Source organism: Petaurus breviceps, unplaced genomic scaffold (assembly GCF_028583685.1).
Source record: "Petaurus breviceps papuanus isolate PSGF00001 unplaced genomic scaffold, PetGlider_PUasm1.0 90630, whole genome shotgun sequence".
NCBI classification, from domain to species: Eukaryota; Metazoa; Chordata; class Mammalia; order Diprotodontia; family Petauridae; genus Petaurus; species Petaurus breviceps.
The window spans coordinates 652,983-675,136 of record NW_027187291.1 but is presented as its reverse complement, the minus strand read 5'-3'; the positions used below and the strand labels follow the sequence as shown (position 1 = coordinate 675,136).

At 40.3% G+C, this 22,154-nt stretch overlaps 1 protein-coding gene across 1 annotated transcript in view; it reads right to left on the bottom strand.

Annotated features, from left to right (window-relative positions):
* KPNB1 (karyopherin subunit beta 1) overlaps positions 1-21,247 on the bottom strand; it is a 29,718-nt gene extending 8,471 nt beyond the window's left edge. The window contains exons 1-15 of the mRNA XM_069064291.1: positions 21,094-21,247; positions 20,892-20,950; positions 18,164-18,346; positions 14,592-14,792; positions 12,520-12,672; positions 11,429-11,488; positions 10,698-10,787; positions 9,374-9,484; positions 7,908-8,009; positions 6,176-6,400; positions 4,750-4,941; positions 3,849-3,979; positions 2,174-2,321; positions 1,842-1,913; positions 576-720 (exon numbers count right to left, since the gene is read on the bottom strand). Of these exons, the coding sequence (XP_068920392.1) occupies positions 576-720; positions 1,842-1,913; positions 2,174-2,321; positions 3,849-3,979; positions 4,750-4,941; positions 6,176-6,400; positions 7,908-8,009; positions 9,374-9,484; positions 10,698-10,787; positions 11,429-11,488; positions 12,520-12,672; positions 14,592-14,792; positions 18,164-18,346; positions 20,892-20,950; positions 21,094-21,133 (1,912 nt within the window). The 5' untranslated portion in view covers positions 21,134-21,247. The remainder of the gene's footprint in view (positions 1-575; positions 721-1,841; positions 1,914-2,173; positions 2,322-3,848; positions 3,980-4,749; positions 4,942-6,175; positions 6,401-7,907; positions 8,010-9,373; positions 9,485-10,697; positions 10,788-11,428; positions 11,489-12,519; positions 12,673-14,591; positions 14,793-18,163; positions 18,347-20,891; positions 20,951-21,093) is intronic.
* Positions 21,248-22,154: the final 907 nt, after the last annotated feature.

Genomic DNA, 22,154 nt, shown 5'->3' with positions numbered 1-22,154 from the left:
AAAACTATTCCTTGTTTCTTATTCTTTAATGGAGTTATTAATAATCTTTCAGTGTTTTCAGTTCAGACATGAAATAAATCAAAAAAGTAATTCATTTCTAGAACTAACTCTAAGGTTCTGCTCCATTATCAACCACTATGTGCCACCTCAATTCTACAACACAACCTTGACAACAGTAAGAGCTGAAGAAGAATATTCACCCTAGATCCCTCTGCCCCAGTTTGCCCATTGTGACAGGCATATTTTAGGATGATAGGAGCCAATCCCTTATGAAGACTTTGAGGAAAAAAGCTCATGGTTATTAAGAGTACTATGCTGATCTAATGCAAGCTGCCAATGCCATCTTATACCTTGATCTCAAATTAGTTCCCTGATGATTCCCAGAAGTACAGTTGTAAAATTTATAAACAGTCATTTAAATTTATACTTAAGCAAAGCTGGAATTTGGGCTTGACTTTATATATCTACCAGTAAAAACAGATTAAGGGAATAAGTCAAAATTCTTAAATAGAAAAAAAATCCTTCAAATCTATTCCAAGGCATGCATGGTCACTGATCACAGTCTGCTCACTGACCTTCTACCAATGTGCTCACGGCCATCAGGGCATCTTCTTGAACCCCCCCAGACCCAGCTGTGCTCTGGAACATCCTCAGCAAGGATGCCATGACCACATCAGAAATCTGCAAAGCATCCTGGTGCTGCACTTTCCGGAGAACATTCTATGAAATGGATAAGAGCTTTTAGTGCTTACTGATACCAAGCTTGGTCACATAAAAGGCCACAGGTTATTTTTTGACTAATTAGAAAGACATACTCATCTCTTCAAATGAAACCCTTGGATTTTTTTTTAACCCAACCTGCAGTGTTTGTGTTTTAAGTGTTTGGTCAATGCAGATCATCTTCACTAAAACATTCTTCATTTTAATCTTTATCTTATTCTTGTGTTGCAAAACAAAAAGGGTTTATCTGTCCTGGTAAGGAAAACCACTCTTTCTGCATTTTATTTATGCCTGAAATTAAAGCTAGCTGTAACAAATCCTTATTGCTAAACTCTTGTGTGACAATGATTGTTTTTTAACTTTGTAGATGAAGTGGTACCACAGTGCAGTTCCTACCCAAGACAATGAAATGCTTACCACTCTTATCTCCATTACCGCCATTAGTCTATTACTAATAGAAGCAGAGCTTAATTTCCTTAACCTCTTTCCCCAGCCCTGAGCTTTCCTATGTTCCCCAAAAGACAGATGTCAGTGGATTTCTGAATGTTTCTGATTTGTCTGTTTGATGTCAGACGGCACGGCACCAAGTGCCTTGAAAATTATTTCAAGTACCCCTTGAAAATTACTTTCCTTTCTAGTCGGTTTCTTGATTTCTAGCAGGTGATCTGAACTTTGGAGAATAAATGGTTGAGAAAAAGAAGCCTCATGCTAACACTGGGCTTGGTGTTTCAGTCACTGACTGTCAAGTTTTATAGCAGAATGACAAAGCCAGGGTTATTTCAAAAGATAATAGCAGAAACACTAGCTCGAATTTTTAGCAAAAGGAAAAGGTGACTAGGAAGCATCTACGGATAGGCTTGGCTTGCCGATATATGCATTAAAAAAAGCAAATGTCTTTCAGGGTACGATCTAATTGTGATGAATTCTAGCCTCCTAATCAGTCACAGGGTAGAAAGGGGACTGCCTGCCTCCAATGAATGTCTTCAGGTCAGCTTCATCAACACAGATCTGTTCTGTGTGGTGCATGAACTTGTCATCCCAAGACAGCAGCTCTCCTTTTTCTTTCCCTTCCTGCCTTCTCCCTCCCCTCATATCTACAGTGAGAAAGGTCAAGTCCATACCTGAAGAGTAGCACAGAGCAAAGACTGAAGGTCGTTGAATTGGATTCTATCTGATGTGCTCTGGATGTGAGACTGGATAAAGAGAGAAAGGAAAGTCACCATGGGATGACTCAGGACCCTTCCTTATAGATCAGTTTGATGCCATCTACCAACTTCCCAGGAACCCCCAGAGCTCTAGTCCTCAAAGTGTAGCTCTGCCATGAAGACACCCTTGGGGAATTAATAAATACAGATGAAGCAAAAAAAAGGCACTAGAAGCATGGTGAAGTCTTGCTGTCTTCCTGCTGCCCTCTTGTCTCCTCTATACCCACTACTGGTTCCCTAAGTCTCACCTCCATCTGCAATACTTGCTGCAGTCGTTCCATGATGACCAGAGTAGTTTTCTGGACTGCAGGGTAACAGTCCTTGGCACTATTTTTTACTATTTCCATCAGGGCTTCATATGCTGCACTCCTCAGGTTGTTCTGGTGTCCGTCAGGTCTGGTTAAGAACAAAATGGATTAGTCTTCTGGTTCTTAACCAAATTCAAAGGCTCTCCCTCCAATCCTTTGAATAAGGAATGATAAGGTTTGGGAGGTGAGATAGTTTTTATGACCTCTTTTTCCACTGAAAATTATTTCAGACAATAATGGAGAAACAGACCTGGCCTGGGTTTGGCCAAAAGCAAGTCAGGCTTCAAATCCTCTAAGGTTCATTAAGCTTAAGACTGTATTTATTATGGCCTTTAGACCAAGCCAAATCTTTCAATGGCCTTTTGGGAAACAAGCTAAAATTCTAACAGAAACAATGAGTAAGGAATAAGCTCCTGAGGTAAAGGCACTGGTCTACGAGTGAAGAGACCCAGGTTTAGTGCCAGGACTACATCTATCTAGCTGTGGGATCTGTGTGTCACACCACCTTTCTGGAGGCTCTGTTTGACGAGATTCATTCATGCAAATTAAAATCTCTACTATATACAATGCAAGGACTTCAATAACTAATATTCTAAAATTTTACAACTTGTCTCCCCAAAGAGTTCAGAAAATAAGAAACACCCACTGCTCCTAATAGCACCAAAACAAACAAGACTGAAGAGGGTGGCTCATTTATCTAATCACTGAGATCCTTGCTACTCTAAGGATCTTATACCCACCCACCACTGCCTTTAGCACTCAACAAACCTTAATTAGCTAAGCTCAAATACCTATGAGTTCATTTCTAACTTGGCCCTAGACAAACTATCATAGAAAAACCTGTTTCATAAATCAAGGAAAAATTAAAAAGGAACCTCCACCTCATATATAGATTGCACTCTGAAAGCTTAGTTGTAACACTGCTATAAATGGCTTATGTTAACATCATTTATAACACGGTTTCTATAAGAAAACGCATTTTCACAATTCCAACTGGTCAGAAATCTATTCCCTTTCTGAGAAGTGGGGTAACTAACAGGTTCAAAATGATTATTTTGATCTATATTAGAAGGCACCATGCAGTAGCATTTCCCAGATATATATATATTTTTTGCTTTTTGGAGGGGCGACTGGGGTTAAGTGACTTGCCCAAGGTCACACAGCTAGTTTTGTGTTAAGTTTCTGAAGCCGGATTTGAACTTGGGTCCTCCTGACTCCAAGGCTGGTGCTCTATTGCTTTTAAAAAGCAATTAACAGAGTTCAAAACAAAGAGAAGCAGTAAGCAATCGGTTCTTAATGATCATCAGCAAAATAGGCAGCTTCATGTATACCTCATACTGATTCCCTAGGTTTTACATAAATAAGTGGAGTAAAACATATTCAATACTGGTCCTAATGCATTGTAAAAGATAATTCCATTTATACTCTTAAGAAATATATTTATTGAATGAATAAATTGAAGTTCATGAAATTAATAAAAGCGATCACCCTCTTGTAGTACAAGGAAATATGTCTATGGCTTTCTCCTCCAAGCTCACCATGATACACTTCTAGCACAGAAAACTCTAGGGGCTGCAACACAAAGATACCACCATCTAAAGAGAATACCAGTTACCTGTCTGTGGTCTCTAGGAGCTTCTGGACTATGAGTTCAAATGAAGTAGATAAACAGTAGGTAGCTGGCTCTTCCTGATCATCAGCTACATCTGCAGCTTCATAAGCAGCTTCAGCCAGACTAGAGAAAGCCTGAAATCCAAAGACACCTCAGTCCTTAGTGTTAGAACAGTCAGTAGGCTCAGCTAGTTCAGTAATAACCATGTTTTTGAGATAACTAGTAGTACTTTTCAACTGACTTGGGGAGCAGTTCTTTGAATCTCTATGCCAAATGCCACTGACAACTTGCCACTTTTCCAAATTCCAAAAACAGAATGCCAGGAAGTATTCCTGTGGTTGCTCTACTATTGCTGACAGTCTGTGGTACCTGACTTAGATAAATCTCTAGACCAAGACTCTAGCTATCACCACTTTTCTTTTCATTCAGAAAAACTGTCTGAACCCTATTACCTTCAAAGTGCAGGGTTTCCTTATATGAAGTACATTCTAGAATTACCACTAGGAAACAAAAGGCTAACTACTTTCCATGTTCATACCTACCTTCCTTCTTGCTCCCTCTATCCTTAGAAGCTTTGTAACTAGCAACTCCTCATACCCCTCTCAGTCATTATTTTGAGCTCCCAAGAAACTCAAAATAGATGCCTGGTTCCAAATAGTTCTCATGCTGGGGTAAGCATGACTGTTCTTAATGGTTCACCATGAGTCAACAGCTCCATCAGCTGAGGCATTTCTCCCACATGTTAATTGAAGAAATGAGAATGTAGGTGTTCACCAAAAAAAAAGCATTCTTGTAAAAATCCATCTTTCTTCCCCAACTTCTGCTCTTTTGCCAATGAGCCAGCCAATCTAGTACCCCCCACTTCTGTCCTTCCTCCCTCCTCCCTGTAAAGCCAACCTCTCACCCAGCACACGTTGGAAGCCACTCTGGGCTCAGCACTCAGGCCCTCAATCAGACACTGCAGTAGAGGAGCAAGGTATACATCATTGATGGCAGCCTCAGGGAGCAGCTCACAGATTCTGCCCACAGTCCAGGCAGTAGTGTCTCGAACCACCACACTGGGATCTTTCATTAACTCTATGAGAGTGGGCATTGCCTGAAAGAAAACACAGCATTGTCAGGTAAGAAAGGAGCCATAAAACATGTTCGCCCGTTCCAGAAAAGGAGTCACTGCCAAAAATGGCATTTTAAACCAAAACATGGCTCAGGCAAATTCATGGCAATTAAATTTGCAAATGCCATTACAGAAGACATAAAACTAATATGCCAGAGGAAAGAACTGATTCCTGAGAAAGCCATCCCCCTACTGGGAACATGCCCTATAAGGTTGAAAAAAAGTGATCCCACATACACTATAACAATATTCATAGCAGAGTTTTATGGTACTGAAACACTGGAAATAAAATGGGTACCCAATGATTGAAGGAGTAACTAAATAAGCTTAATACACAATGACTGCCACAAAATCAACCAAAAATATCCCAATGACAATAATTAATCTCGGCACTAAGGAATAGTTGCCAAAATACACCTTTCTATCAGGACAGGTGGTAGGACTAGATACAGATGGCTGCCACGTATTCCCAAGCATGGATGCTATGTTGGGTAACTGCTAACATATTTTCTAAAGCTTTAATGGAAGCCCTCATGGTTCTGATAAAAGTAATCAGAAAATAACCAACATCTAAAAAAAAATCAATAAAAATCTTTCTAGAAAAAGCAAATAAGATTTTACTTAAGCACTATCAACAGAAATTATTACATCTATAATCAAAGGATATGATAGTCTATTATATTTTCTCCCAGTTAGACCACTCCTAGATTATCAAAGTTCTGGGCTTTCTGATTTTAGGAGGGACCATCAACAAATTGGCACACACTTAAGAAGCATGGAAGAATGGTTAAAGGAGTAGTTATTGTTTAGTCTGAAGACTTGGAAATAAGTAGATGGTAAAGAAACAATAACTGTCTTCATGACCCTACCTGAAAGGTCATGTGAAAGAGGAATTAAAACTTCTTAATGGGGCCAGAGTAGTCTAGAACTAAGACTAAAAGACAGAAATTAAACTGTATCACACTGAGTAGGATTAGACCTTCTCAAGTTTCTTGTAGCTCTTTTAATTTTATCACGTTTCCACACCCAGTGTTCATCAATGTGCCAAAATGAACTTACTGTGGCAGAAGCCTATACTTTATCATTTTGTGAACAGCTCTTAGCAGCTAAATAGTTTGCATGAATTAGTTCTTGCTTCAAAATAGTTCTTTTCTAAGTCCCTAAGCAACAAAGTTAAAAGAAGAATGATGCTCCAAAACATTTATCTTGGTCTTACCTGAATAACTAGTGGTTTAAGCTGATTGGGTTCTGGTCCTTCCAAGATGCAGCCAAAAGCCATGACAGCTGCATCCCGATATCGCCAATCAGGGTTCTTAATGTGTTCTTTTATGAAGGGTAAGACATGAGGGACAATGTCATCTTCACAGCAGGTAGCCAGGAGCATGAGGCAAACCCCTGCTGCTTTACAGGGATTCCAGTCATCATCATCATCATTTTCATCCTACAAAATATTATACTAGTCAAAATACTCTACTTTAAAAGGTTATTCTCAATCATCCTTGACCCAACCTCAGAAAGGTTCACCTTAGGGGTAAGTGAACTTTAAAGAAATTCATTTATATGACTTCCATTCTATAATCCTAGGCTTGGGTCACTAAACTTGGTACACAAAAACTCAGGTCCCTCCAACTTTCCAATGCCACTAGTTAGAATTCAGCCTATATACCCCCTAGCTACCAAGACCATACAATTTGTACACTGTGATAAGAAACTGATTCCCTACTCAAAGAGTTTCAGAAACTATACCCAAGGAGCTTAATGTCATTCAATAGGAAAAGGGCCAACATAAATCAAGGTCTAAAGGAAAAACAGCTAGCAAAATTAGTAACATATCTACATAACAGTAGGTTTTTTACAAAGTAGATGGCACTGCTATTCCTCTTTAGAGAATTTTAATACTGAAAGAGTAATTTTGGCATGACAGGAAAAGAAATGGCTTCGAAATCATAGTTAAGCTCAGATCCCATCTCTGACAATTACTACCTCTGTGACTTTGAGCACGCTATTTTACTTCCTCAGGCCTCACTTTCCTCATCTATAAAGGGAAGAGGTTGAATTACATGGCCTTTAGGTTCCCCTAGCATTCTATATAAATTTTATGTAGATTTTATGTAAATTTTCTTATACACAGGGAGGTATTCTACAGTGGGACCAGACTTTCCAGCATCACTCCTATCAGGGTTCAGTTTTCTTTGGTTATACTAGTATTTTGGGTAGAATAAAGACATATGAGGCTAAAGAATTTTTCTCTATCATGAGGCCCCAAAAATGAGATATCACAGAACAGTCCAAAGAAAAAAAGTTTAACCAACAGAAACTTCTTACAGAAAAAACTTAGAAAATTGGGTCTATGTCATTATAGTCTCACTGTCTAAGGTTTCAGAAAAAATGGTGGCAAAATTCTCTTTCCATTTCAAACTCAAAGGTGTAGCAGAACAATTACTGATATAAGCAGATTCACACTAAGAGTTCAAGAAACTAGTCTCTGATTTTACCAACATTTTAAAACATAAGGCATGTTTTATCAAAATGATAATGTAACAAAATCCCTTGAACACAAAAAGGTTATTACTATGTCCCTCCAGTAAGACAAGTAACCAAAGTGAATTTGTCCTTGTATTTTTGCTCCCTAAGCTCCTAGAAACTAGTGATAAGGTACCTAGGAAAACTCAGTAATTAATGTATATCATCTCATCTCTGGTAACCAAGCCCCATCCCCACTTAAAGTGTTCAGACCCAATTTGCCTTCAAAAACAACTAAGAAAGCCTAAGGGATCTCCCAGAGCCAGCTCAGATGTTCCTGAGTCATCTGTGAGAACATCAAGATTTTGAAGATATGCCAACTTCTTGCATTAAAACCATATCATCCTTCAGAGTGGGACTTGCAGCAAGCCAAGCACCATTTATATGGCTTCATGTCTCAAGTCAGCATTTTAGAGCAAACTTACCTGTTTTGTTAGTGTCTGTGTGAGGATCGGGACCAGATACTGTAATGCTCCCTTGGCATAAAACTTGCTGGTATGCTCTGGGGGTCGTCCCTGTTCCGCTGCCTGTGGGGAAGATGCATCAAAAAAACCTAGTTAGGGATGTTTTGAGAAATCAGTTTGTGACACAAAATGTATACATAGGAGATAAAGAGGGGAAAACAGGGATGCTAGCTAGTATTTCACATATTTTTACCATATTACTATCAAATAAATAGGCCCCTTAGCAGCCTGTCTCCTATTGGTAGGTAGTTAAATCATTCTTAGAAGCACTGGGAGTTTCCAAAATGCCTGTAAGCTCCAAGGCACCCTAACGGTACTGTAAGAGGCTACTCCTCAAAGAACACCAATTATCAAGAATCGTATCTACACAGCAAATGCTGCCTAGCAAGAGGAAGTATGATATACAATGGAAGTATAGTGTTAAAAAAAAAAAAAAACCCTAGACAAGAGTAAGAAAATCTGGATTCAGTCAACTTTAAGATAAAGAATTCTTCATCTACAAAACAGAATACTATTTTCTCACAGGCTTATAAGGGAAAAGTGCCATATAATTTTAGAGCACTATTTGAGTTACAATATGTTGTCATATGTATAAAACTAATGGTAAGGGAAATCTGGAATATTTCTCCCCTTATGAGCAAGAATGTGTAATCTGGGGTCTGTAAACATAAAAAAAATGCTAACTACATTCCAATAAAATTTTTTTCTTTTATAAGTCTAATTTATTTTTTATGCATTTATTTGAAAGCATTATTCTGAGGAGAGGTTGACTTCCCCAGATTACCAGAGGGGTCCATGACAAAAAAAGGCTAAGAATCTGTTTTAGAGGTTCTCAATTTGAATCTTTTTATTGAAACTATAATAGAAGAAAATTTCTTTTCTCATTGGTTCAACTCACATTAGTTGCCATCTTTTGTTGTTCAGTCATATCTGACTTCATTACCCCAACTATAGTTTGGTTTGCCATTTCCTTCTCCAGCTCATTTTACAAATAAGCAAACAGGACAACAGAGTTAAGTGACTTGTCCAGGGTCACACAGCTAGTAAGTGTTAAGTGTCTGAGGCCAGATTTGAACTGGCACTCTATCCACTGTGCCACCTAGTTGCCCTCTTAGTTATTATACAGGCGCTTTTAAGTTGATAGGCTCCATGCTTATATATGGAATACCTGAAGCACTTGGAGAAGCTGAGGTTTTAGAAATAAACTTACGATCAACTTTACTACTGGCAAAACAAAAATACTATCTTCCAGATTTGCAACAGTACTGGCCTAGTGCCCCCTGGTGTTCAATTCAAGGTTTCTATACTTCACTGGAGAAGTCTAAAAGGAATTTGATCTCTACTAGTCTAACCAACCTCCCTAGTTGTATCTTCTTGATCATCTCCCCAGTCAAAACCCCATTTCTCCCATTCACACCCCGGCTCACCTCTGATGCTTCAATGGCCAAATCCATTTCTTCATCACACACATTGGACCAGAATTCTATTCCCTGAAGGGCTACTTCATCGATGTCACTTTTCATTGCTTCAATTGTGATCTTCAAGAAAGAAATGTCCCCAACCCCAATTAATTTATTTAGTAGTTCTCTCCCTACACTCCATGAAAACATAAACTAAGTAATTAAATGATCCATAAAAATATTACTTAAAACTCTCACCATTATGACTACAGCTAAGCTTAAGGAAAGCTCTGGCTCAAAGAACTTCCTTGACTTCACTTGACACAGTACTTACTGTGGGTAGAACATTCAAATTTAGATAAAACAAAATTGGAAAGGAGGGTGATGCGACATACAACTAACCATCACAACAGGACCATATTTTTAGAGTCGTAAAGGCTTGATGGGTGAAGAAATAGGCACAGAAATAAAATTACTTGCCAAGGGTCACAGAGCTATTAAATGTGGTGGGACACCAAGGCCAGCACTCTATCCCGTTACTCCATGGTAGCTCAAATAGATATTTTTAAAAAATCATATTCTGACTAAGGGGATCAAGTAAAGCTTCATGGAAAAAGTGACTTTTTAGTTGGGCTTTTAACAGATGGGATCTGAGAGACGAGAAGGTCCAAAAATGACCACAAAAACATAATGTAAAAAACTGAGAAATAGCAGACTTTCATAAATACAAAGACCAAAGATGAAATATGCCCATTTCCTCTTGGCAGAAAGGTATTGATATTGATACAGATATTGAATGAGACATATTAATTAATTAAATCAACTAATTAATTAAAGACAGTTAATTTGCTGATTTGTTTGTTTCACTGTACTTTCTCATAGGAGAGCTGGAAAGTGAGCAATGTTCTAAAAAAAAAAAAAGACAAATTTATTTACATGGCTATTTATTTACAACTTCACTGTTTAAGGGAATAAATACATGTATATCGCACCTACTATGTGCCGGGCACTATCTTACACACTTTTGCAAATATTATTTCATAAGATCGCCTTAACACTCTGGGCAGTGGGTGCTTTTGTTGTCCCCATTTTGAAGTTGAGTGCTTAGGCAAGTAGAGGTGACTTGCCCAGGGTCCAAAGCAAATTAAATGTCTGAGGCCTGATTTGAACTCACATCTTTCTAACTCCAAGTCACTGTATCACCTAGCTGCTGCCTTGAATTCCAAGCAAGAGTTTAAGCAGACCAATAGCAACCAGATCTGGGCATAGGCCTTTTATAAGTTGTATCTCAGACTGTAATAGGTTTTGTAACCTGGGATAAGCTCAAAATCATCTAACAAAGAATACTTACAGCAAAGAGAGCAGGACCCATGTATGTTTCCATGTACTGATAATAGAGGGACATTATCTTCACCAAATTTTGTAATGCAGCTACGCGAACCTAGGAAGAGAACAGAAAGTTATCAATATCTCAGAGCCAAGTGACAAAAGGTAGGCAACTTCACATTCTGAGGCACTGTTGCAACTGAGGTAACTCTACCATACGTAGTAGGTCTTCCTTTTTAGCCTCTCTTCCTCACCCAGGTCTTTTTTTCTCCTATCTGAGGTCCTTCAATCAATCCCATGCTATTATTCAAATTCAATGGTAAAACACAAGTGTGGATAGGCTGCTTACCCCTACCACTGGGGCAGGATTTTAAATTAGTAGTACTTTAAATTTTTCCTTTTTACAAAGTAAAGTCCAACTTGGGGATAGAGGGGTGTATATCAAGAAAACTATTTTTCAAGAAGAAAAAAATTAAAGTAGCAACAAACCCATACATGCTGTAGGGGCTAAAATTCAAAGCAATCCTAGCAGAGCAATTACCCAGCCAAAAGGTAATTCACGTTAATCTTTTTTAAGGACAAGCCCTATATTTTAGTCATTTTTCAGACCTCAGATAAGAAATTCCTATCAACATTTAAAATAGCAGCCCTATTACCTTGATTCACTCAATCCAACACCAGAATCTTAAATGGAGCAAGCAGATGTAACAATGCTACAAAGACAGTTTGAGATGTTCTACCTGATCTCATACTTACCCTTGTATCTGGACACTGGGTTGCTTCGCAGACTACTTGCATAATAAAGTGCCTTTCAGACTGCAAGGAAGAAAACATTTGAAGAAAATTAAGGAAGACATGAAACGAACATGGGAAGACCCTCTCTAAAATGGGCACCTCACTTCCTATGAGTACATGACCCAATATAAAAGTCAATTCACTAGTCTTGGAATAGGTATCCTATATAGGCTTATAAGGAATTTAAGCTTGGTACCTGACATAAGATTGCTGATCTAATCACTAACAAGACCTAAGAAGGCTAGGCTCTGATGGAAGAAAAGAACAATTTAAAAATTGAGTCATCTGGTTTGGAAAAAAGACTTGGGTTTTAAAGGAGGGGAAACTCTACATGACTTTAGCACAAATATGAATTTCCCTATAATTGTGCTAAAAATGTACTTTTCAAAACTGAAATATGTTATCAAAATCTTCTGCGGTTCAGAGGCACAAATTTGCACTCGAGAGATACCAACTGGCAAGAGGCAGGAACAAGACCAACAACAGCAGACAAATTAGATGTAGTGGCACAAGAGAGAAGAGTATAGCATACTTTTAGTAGTTCCCAAGATCCAAAAGAAAAGTCTCCTTGTCCTTCTGATAATTTAAAAATTGATTTCTCACGCCTCTTCAAAATCCAAGAAAAAACAAAATAACTTATTTCCAATCAAGAAATGATTGTGGATTTGATTGCCATATTTTTTGAAGTAGCTTTAGTAAACATGTTTCCTGAGGTGATTCAACTCTAATTCTACTGAACAAAAGGTGTTCAAAATTATAGGAGGGTGTTATGAGAAATACTCAAGACTGGACCCTCTTATATTAGGTAAGTTATCTCCAGCTGTGTGGAGCCTTATCTGGATGGAAGTGATGCAGGAACCAGAGATGTGGCAAATACTACACCCACTTCTTCCATGATCTTTGGCTTTACCTAAGACAAATTCAAATCTCCAGGATGGCAATAAATGCACGAAGAAATCAGCATGATGCATTTTCTTTGATTATGGACCACTGAGGGATCACCCTTTGTTTCCTTGTCCCCAGTCCATACCTCTTTGCCAAAACAATCTTACCTCTTTGTCAAAATTTGCTTTGGTGAACTCCAATGAGTTCAGGAGTGCATTGGTAGCTGCTAGCTTCACATTATTACTAGGTTCTTCTTTCCTCATCCCCTGGATTATGGCTGTCAGGATCTCATTTGATTTATCCTGCAGCTGCTCTGGATCCTGAAATAAGAAATTAAGTCTGAGTTATGCTAGTAACAAATGCAATAGTAATGTAGTTATGGAATTCAATTCATTGTGAGGTGCATTAGAAAATGGCTTTCCTTGGTCTCTGACTACCTTCCTAAGGCTCCCTTTTCCTTCTATTTTCCTAATAATCTCTCATTTAGAAAAGGGTACAAAAGCCCATCTTTTAAAAACAAATACTGTCCCAGAGATATAGCATGGTTACAAATCTTGAAATGTCACAATTAATCTCCCTCATTCCCCCTCCCCAGTCTCAAATTAAATGATGTGGGTATACTAAAGAGGTTAGGTGGAGGGTCCAAAAATAATTCTGTGTGTGTGTGTGTCCCCAGTGATTAAGGTGTAAGATGGAACATAAGGGATAAACCCAAGAAACATGATCAGAAACAGGAGAGTTGATTACGTGACAAAAGAGAAATGGGTAACTACAGTGATGAAAAAAAAATTTCTAGAGGACAGCCTGCAGAAACACTGAGTGAAAATACTACTTTTTGAGAACACTGGATTGCAACCTGCACTGTACAGTGTACAGATCTGTTTAAATACTGGGGATAGTAGTGCAGACCAATGAATACTCCTCCAAGATCACTATGGTTTTCAGCAAAAACCATGGAAGTAAAATTTGTTCATTTATGCCCCTACTGGTACAAGTCACATGAGTATTCTAGTGTAAATGGGGTTGGCAGTTTGGTGCTCTTTCCAGGCCATCTGTAAAAATGAAGTACCAGAGGGCTGAAAATCACCACCTGGCTTTCATTCAGAGTTTAAGGGACAGTTAACTCCTACTGACTTCTTCATTTAATAGGTCAGGTATTAAGACAAAGGTGCTATCTGATCAGCATCAACATCCTGCACTGAATTTTGCCTATCTATAAAATGAGGGAGTCTGATGTCCAAATCCTTTCCTGCTCTAAATGAGCCTTATTAGAATCACTTAAGAAATGATTGTTGGGGCGGCCAGGTAGCACAGCAGTAAGAGCACCGGCTCCAGTGTTGGGATGACCTGGAGATCGAATCCCGGGCTCAGACACTTAGCACCCACCCAGAAACACCTGGCCGTGTAACTTTGAGCAAGTTACTTAACCCCAATTGCTTAAAAAAAAAATGATTGTGTATGAATCTAGTAATTAAGTCAGATATAAGACAAGTAGAAAAGATTCCATTCTTGGTAATCCTGCAGAAGTACAGAAAAATAAAGTCATTATGAAGGTTGCTGGGATTCTGTAGTAAAGAAAATCTAAAATGCAGTAGTTTCAAGAATCAATTGCTGTCAAAAATCATGTGGAGACAGTGTAATTTAAGATTAGTATGAATTCTTAACTTTTTTTTATATTAGGGACCTCTTTGGCAGTCTGGTGATCTATGATTTCTCAGAATTGTTTTAATGAATACTTTTGAATTTAAAAAACTTTTAAAGCATATGACATACATAGAATTAATTTTTTTAAACAACCAAGTTCTAAAAACCCCTGTTCTAAGAAAAAACAAACATTAAACTTGTTATTTGAATGCTCCAAGCACCTGGGAGAGGAACAAGGTGGAAAATATTAAAAAGATGAGCAAAGACCATTCCAAATTTCTCATCCTTAAGTGACTTTTAGCTCAGTGCTTGGGCAATGTAATGATAAATATTTAGAAACTATCATTAAGACACTTGAATTTTAGACACTTAGTTCTCTCTTGTGATAGAGGATAAATAACTCTTTTCCTTAAGGCAGCTTTAAAGAAATAAGTGTAAGCTGACAGCAACCTCTATGTCTATCACATCCCCATCATTACCACCAATCAATGAGGGTTTTTTACTTTACCTTTACAAACATCATTTAAATATCGTCTAGCCTCTGAAACAAAAAGGAAAAGAGGTATAGACAGTGCCTACTTAAGTAGATACTTACAATGTCTTGGCAGATATAACCAATTGCTTCCAATGTTGACTCTTTCATGTGCTCTGTGCTGTTAGGGTTTGTGACGTTAGCTACCAGCTGAGGAATGAGTTCAGGCCATTGGTTTACTGGGATCTCTGCACAGGCAATACCAGCTACACACTGTGAAGCAGAGCTTGGCCGATAGGTTTCTGTACCCAAAGTCTGCAAAACCTTCACAAAAGGACAAAAGGAACAATTCTGAGATTGCTTTAAAGACATTTAAGAGAGATAGTTATTAAGACTATCTTATGAAAAAAAATAAAGTTTTTAAAAAAACTATCTTATGACCATTCTCAAAGATTGATGTCTCTGACTACCCAACTACAAGGTATGCATGACAAATGGCTAGAAGAAGGCAGGGTTCCTCTATCCTGTAGTCTTGTCTGAGTGGAAAGAGCATCGAGGAATCTGCTTCAGTTGGTCCCATATCAATGACCCTTAGCCTCCAAACAGAAAGTGCTGGTGGTAATATTCTAGGGGCCCACATGGACAAGGATAGAATAGTATTAAAGTCTCAAGGCAGTGCTAACAGGTCTCACTGCCAGGTTCCATGACTGTTGTGTGATTCTGATGGCCAGAATTCCAAAATCTGGTGAAAGTAAATAGATAGATCCATAGCAGGATGCAGGGGAGAAAAGTGACTGCCAGGTAGGCAGACTGACAGATAGGGAATCAAACCACTAGTGAAGAGAAACATTTGCTATCTGTGGAAGACAAGGGAAAAACCCCTACTATTTTCTCTATGGTTTGTTCACTAATAACCCAGTAACCTAGGAAGCAGTGTGATGAAGAGCACTCAATTTAGTTAAACTGAGTTTACCTATTGGCTGTCATTTATTATCTATGCGCAATGTTAGAAGTTGCTCTCTGAACCTCAGTTTCCTCATCTATAAAAGGATCAGAAGATCTCTAAGATTACTCCCCACTTTAAATCTATGATCCTATGTTGAATAAATTGCTAAAAGAGCATAAACCTTAAAATTTGAGTACTAATCCCTTAATTTTTTTGCAAGGAAAGTTATTCCTACTTGCCCAAAAGATTACACTCTCCCACTGCAGATGTCCAGAATTATTCCCACTGTTAAACAGGACTTCTGTAAATGGTTATTTTACAACAGTTTATTAAAAGGAGCGTATGAAGACACAAAGTGACAAGGTAGGAACTAATAATGCCGATGGGCCTGGGGGTTAATCATTACCATTAGAGCTAATTCTGTCAATGAAATCACCAGGCCACCCAAAAGACAAACAGTTAACTGTTCTTAGTGCTGGTCAGAGGACAAGTGGAAAGTTGCCAGATTTTTCAGGATAGCTCTGCTGACTAGGTCACCTGGTATCTTGCTTTGTATTCTCAATGTATTTTCAATCTTTTCTTTCTCTCCCACCACCTTCAACTCCATCTATAAGATTTTTTTTTAATTAAACATACCACCAATGACCTACTAATAACAAACTGTTGTTGTAGTTTGTCCTTTGTTCTCAAAGAGGACCATGACATTAGGGAGATGATGCCATGACATGCAAGTGAATTGGATTTAAGTGAGGGAGGACTGTGCAAAGTCACCAGCCTCACTTTCTCCTCCAGAGCCATCTGGGTCCAGTAGCATGATACAGATCAATATAATTGGAGATGGGCCTGGATACAGAAGGAGACCTTGGCCTTTTTAAGCTAAGGTCTTTAACAGGTCTCAGTTTGACTGAGGCAACTAACTTCTAATTCACAGAAGATATCACTGGCACCATAGAATTTTTTTACATGAAAGGTATCTAAGTGACCACCCAGTCCAAACCATTTTACAAATGAGGAAATTGAAGCAGAGAGATTCAATGACTCGACCAAAGTCAGTTCTAGAACTTAGTTCTCTGGACTCTCAATTCAGTATCCCCTCTACTATATCACACTACTTTGCTACCCATGATATATGCTAGCTTGAAGCAGCAATCCACTAAGAGGAAGTACTGATGCTACCTAATGTGGTTTAAGGTTATAGAACCACAAAGGCATTAATATCCTACATCATTCAACAAAGCCCTCTGATTGTCAACTACCAACAGGTCTTAGATTCTAACAAAACGCCCACAGACACAACAAGGCTATTTAGCATAAATCAAAGATCTGAATTTGAGATAAAAAAATGTGTGTCTCTGTGTGTGTGTATATGAATACTAGAAACTCTATCACTAATACTACTTCACATCACAATGATCATCAGATGAAAAGCATAAATTTCATTCTGATCTACAAAAAGATAATCGAAGAATGTCTGTACCAGGTCATTCTCATCTGAATTCTGAATGCTCTAAGTGATGTGTCCCAAATTTTACCTCACATTTAAAAATCTAATTCTTATCTATTATTTAGTTTGTAATTGTTTGAAGATGAGGAGGGAGGAAACAGCATTATATGCCTTAGCATTTCCAGTAATAAAAGATATCACTTGTTAAATTGCTAAGGGGTTAAAAAGAAATCATGGCCAAAGATGACAATCTTGTTTTTATATTCCAAAGACTGATGATAGCAAACTTAAGACAACCTTGAATCTCTCTTCCCAATGTGTCATGAATTTTACTAAAGTAGAGGAAATGTACCAGAGTGATACTGACTTACCTAAGGCTGGGACCCCATACCAAGAAATAACAGGTGAAAACTTTAAGGAAGTGATTTGAATAATATACTCCTTGGGTCCCCCTTCAAATGTGCATCACCTGGAATGTTCCATGGCTGGAACTTAACAGGGAACACTGAGCACAAGGGAAAATATCTTTTATTTCATCACCAAATCCTACCTCCCCCAAATGTATTAATGTTACCACTAATTAGTCCAGTGGAAAATAAAAGCAGTAGTGCCTTTGATTAGTTGCCTGTCCAGAGAGGGAGAAAAATGAAAAGGTAACCTGGATCTCCATACTTCAGTTATTGGGTTGCATGTATCAAGACCAACTGGGAAATTCCAAACAAGCTCTAACATGTAAAATTCTATTTTTCTAAATTATTAAAATACCCTCCAAAAGTCCTTTTGGGAAGATGAAAAAAAAATTTCTAAAAAGCCATTCAGATCACCCTGAGCCAATATACCCACTGAGAAAGTTTGACATTCCCAGTTCACAAAATAGGATTTGAAAGGCCCTGTTGGGTCAACCACAGCCACCTCCCCCCCAAAGGAGTTCATCAAAATCACGGAGGAATGATTGTTACTGACATAACCTGAAGGTCACTGGACAAGGCTTATCTCCCAAATTCAGTCAGTAAATGTGAGACCTAACAACTTTTAACAGTAAATTTGCAAAACTAAGGTGCTTTTTAGTATCTGACATTGTTATTTGAAAGGAAAGAACCATTCTATAACAAAGGGTGGGACTCTGAACCAAAAACAAAGATTATTAAATAAGATCTGAAAAGGAGCTTGTACTTTAAGTAATTTCTCACTTTGTAAGCTCTACTACCTGGCAAATGACAAAAGGCTAAATGAGAATTTGTGAAAAATGCTTACTACTCCCTCTCCCACATCAGCCAAAGAAAACTTTGTATGTCAGTTACTTACATAGTTCTTGACCTCTCTTCGAGCATTGGCATCAATAGCAAGCCATCTCTGTTGATACTGTGCCTTGATGTCTGGATCTTTAGATGTCAAAGAGTTCTTGATCTGTAGCCCAGCTGCAACTCTGGCAACCTGGCTATTTCCTGGATTTGCCAGCACTCTGGACAGTTCCACAAGGAAAGTGGGCTGGTTAGAAGAAAAATATTTGTAAATGGAAACAGCCTCTGGCAATTTCCCAGATTAAGGCCAGCTTGGTTAACAACTCTAGGGGAAATAAGAAAAAGGTCCTTATAAAAATTTTAAAATATAAATTTCAAAACTCTACTTAATTGCTTTGCTCATACACCAATAATATGCTTTAAACTGCACTAAGACTTTTGGAATACTCTATTCACCATCCTTCTCCCCAACTCCTATAGCCAAATAAATATAAGTAGGATAGTTTTTCATTACCAGCTGATGTCATTTGTACATTGTCTTCATCTCCACATTTAACCTGTCCAAACTCAAAGCTAGTTTGTTGATCTGTTAGTCAACAGATTTCTTCTATGGACAGATGCAAGAAGGGAATAAGTTCACAATTGCCTTCTAGGAATGTTCATCCAAAATGGACTAGATTCTTGACTCAGTAAATCTTAGAACTCCTCAGGCCTGGGAAATCCTTTATCATGCCCATTATATACAAGAGATTTGATAAGCAAAGTGATTTGCCCATGGTCACAAGGCTAGTTTAGAAGAGTCAGGATTCCCAGCCCCCTGGCCTCTTCCCCCTAAGTCAGCTTTATTTTTGCACAAGGGAAAAGATAAAGAGGTAGAAGCAACCAGTAGAAGAAACAAATTTAGGCTTAATATAAAGAAAAGTTTCTTAACAATGTAAAATTCTACAAATGAAGAATAGGCTGCCTCTGGAAGTAATGAGTTCCCACTCACTAAAGGTCTTCAAGCAAAGGCTAGATGACCATTTGTCAAGTACATTAATAAAAGAGTATCTAGCCACTGAAGTTCCTTCTAATTCTGAAATTTTGTGATTACTTATATGTAAACTCAAAGTAAAATAATGCTTCAGAAACACTCTTTGTACCCTACTCAAAGGCACTGTAAAGGTAAAATAAGCCAGAGGCATTAAAGGGCAATAAAATTAAAGATAGGAAGGATGAGTACAAGGAAAAAGATATGAAAGTTGGTAACAAGAACCAAACTTTAAGAACTAAGAGAAAACAAGATTCAATTTCAAAAATAGGAAGTGAAAAATTCTAAGACAAGACTTCAACAAACTATTGTCATTTACTAATTTATATTTATCAGTTGCTTCAGATTCTCTAACCATGCTGAAGCTGAGCACTCTACTGAAGCTAGAAATCTGCAGGAAACTCCAACAAACCACAACTACTTACAAATGCAAATATATCTTATTTAACAATCAGAATATACCCTCCCCCAAAGTCTCTCAGCCCTATTCCCAAAGTTCATTGGCTAATTCACAAATGCACAGAGCCAGTCTCTGAAATTCCAGATGCAAATTCTGAAATACAAGAATTAATCTTCTCAACAGCAAGACATTAAGTAACAAGTCAAAACAGATTTCTTACAATCCTTCACAAAAATATAACACAAGTATGGCTCATTTATATCAGTAAAACGTCTTGCCTGCAAAAAGTGAAGGGCACACACAGGCAAACTAAGGAATAAAAATACCCTAATTGTAGCTAAAGTTGTAGTGTCAACCAAGACTGACCTTTAAAAGCACAAGACTAAATCACTTAAAGACAAGAACCAAAAAGAAATCATCCATAATTTTTTCTTTTGGAATAAGGTTTATCCTATACCTAGTTTAAGTGGTAAAAATACATTTTTACAATATTTTATGGTTCTTCGGCCATTTAAAAAAGGATATTATACCACAGACATTTCAATCTCAATTTCATTAGAAAAACACCAAAAGGGTAACATGACTGGCATATGGGCTGTTTCATTCAATCCTCCCTAAACTTCTATCCAGAGAAACAGCTCCCAACAAATGGGAAACTGCATAATTTTTCCTAATTCTTAAAATCTGAAAAATAAGAATAGCAAAATACTTCCTCTCAAACTGCAACAGGACTCATCTCCTCATTGGTGGACCATACTGCCTAGTCTAAGACCAAGCCGCTGACCGATTAAAACTCTAAGCCCATCCGGCTCCATGATGGCAGCAGAAGACCCACACTCAAGGAGGGGGTAAAATATTGGCATTAGGTGGAAAGAGATTTGGGGGTACCAGGCCAAACTATGGAGACAGGGATTGTAAAAGACCAGCTCAATGAAGTGCACTGAAAATGAGAAAGGCTAAGGGAAAGGAGAAGCAGGCCCTTAGGCGGGGCGATTGGCCGGGCTCCTAGGGCTTCCACATGGTCCCTAGGCCCCGGCGCCCCAACCCCCACCCTTACTGAACACGCAGCGCCGCGCAACCTAACTTCCCCTCCCTCCCGCTGCACCGCCGCCCTCAGGCCGGGCGGTGATTGGGCAGCCATCGCCCGGCGCGCCTCGCTATTGGCCGGCTGCCGGGGCCCGGGGCGGGACACACCCACCGGCTTCCCGATGGCGGGGTTAGGTTGGTCCGAGAAGGGGGGGGAAGGGAAGAAGGGGGAGGGGGGACGAGATGGGGCGGGGTGGGTTCCCTAGGCCTGGGCCCCGGGGAGGGCGGGAAGGCCCCAGCCTGGGAGAATGGGAGGGGGCCAGGCGCAAAACGCACCAGGTTCTCTACAGCTGCCCGCTCCAGGAACTTCTGCGCCGCTTCCAGTTCAATCCGATCTGTGGAGAGGGGAAAGGAAGGGGGTCAGGGGAACCACGAAGTGGGGGGCTTCCCCTCCCCCAATCAGATCACCTCGGCCCCATCCCCCAGTCCCATCTCCCGGTCTCGGCCCCCGGCCCCAGCCCTGACCCTGGTCTCGTACCGGGCGACACGGTCTTTTCGAGGATGGTGATCAGCTCCATGGCGGCGAAGGGGGCTCGGGCTCCTCCTCGGGCGGCTCCGGCTTCTCAGACTCCCGCGGTAGCGGCGATGGCTGTGATGGGGGACTGGGGGTTAGGGGGCCGGGTGGGAAGGGAGGGTTGGGGTGGGGGGGCGGGGGTCACCACAAGCCCATTCACCGGCGCCCTCCTACTGGTCGCTCCGGCTTCCTTGCCCGCGTTCCTGCCTGCCTGCCTCTCTTCTCCACCTCCTCTTCCTTTTCCTACTGTGCTGCTGTATCGAGAACTCTAGCTTCTCCGGCTGTGGCAGTGGTGGCGGCGGGGGAGGGACCCCGGGGGCAATTCGGAGCGCGGCTGGTGCTGGGGCGGCGGAGGGAGAAAGAAGGAAGAGAGGGTGGGAGGGAATCAGGGAGTGAACGGCGGCTCGCAGGCGGGGAGAGGGAGCGAGAGAAGAGGCGGAGGGATATCCGGGCCGGAACTCGTCGCGGCGGCACCGCGCTCCAGTCCGATTGGCCCCCGCCGAGGCCACGCGGACTTCCCGATTGGCCAGCAAGCTGGGGCCGGAGGGCCTTCTCGTGCCTATTCGCCCGCTGACTGCGAAGCTCCGGTTGGATGGGCTGGCGGCCGGGAAGGACGCGCGGATTGGCGTGGGGGGGAGGGGCGAGAGAGGTTGCCTGGAGCCGCCCGCCGATTGGCCCCGCCTCATGAGGGTGCTGTTCTAGCATTGGCTAGGGGTTGGGGGGGGAGGGAGGAATAGAAGGGAAAGCCCCGGAGGGTTCTGATTGGACGCGGTGCTGAGAATCGATTGGATGAACTGAGGCCGGGCACTCTGGGGAACTGAGAAGAGGAGTTCGGGGTCGCTTTGGTCTGAAAGGCGGGAGGCTCTGAGCGGCCTTCGAGGCCGCGGGGCACCATGGGATACCTCAGGAAAGAGGCGGGCCGGCTTCTTAGCGCCCAAGTCGGAGCTCAGGACGCCCCCGCCCAGACCCTGAGCTGGGTTTGGGGAGGTCGGTCTAGGCCCCGGGCGCGGTGCTGGGCGTCTTTC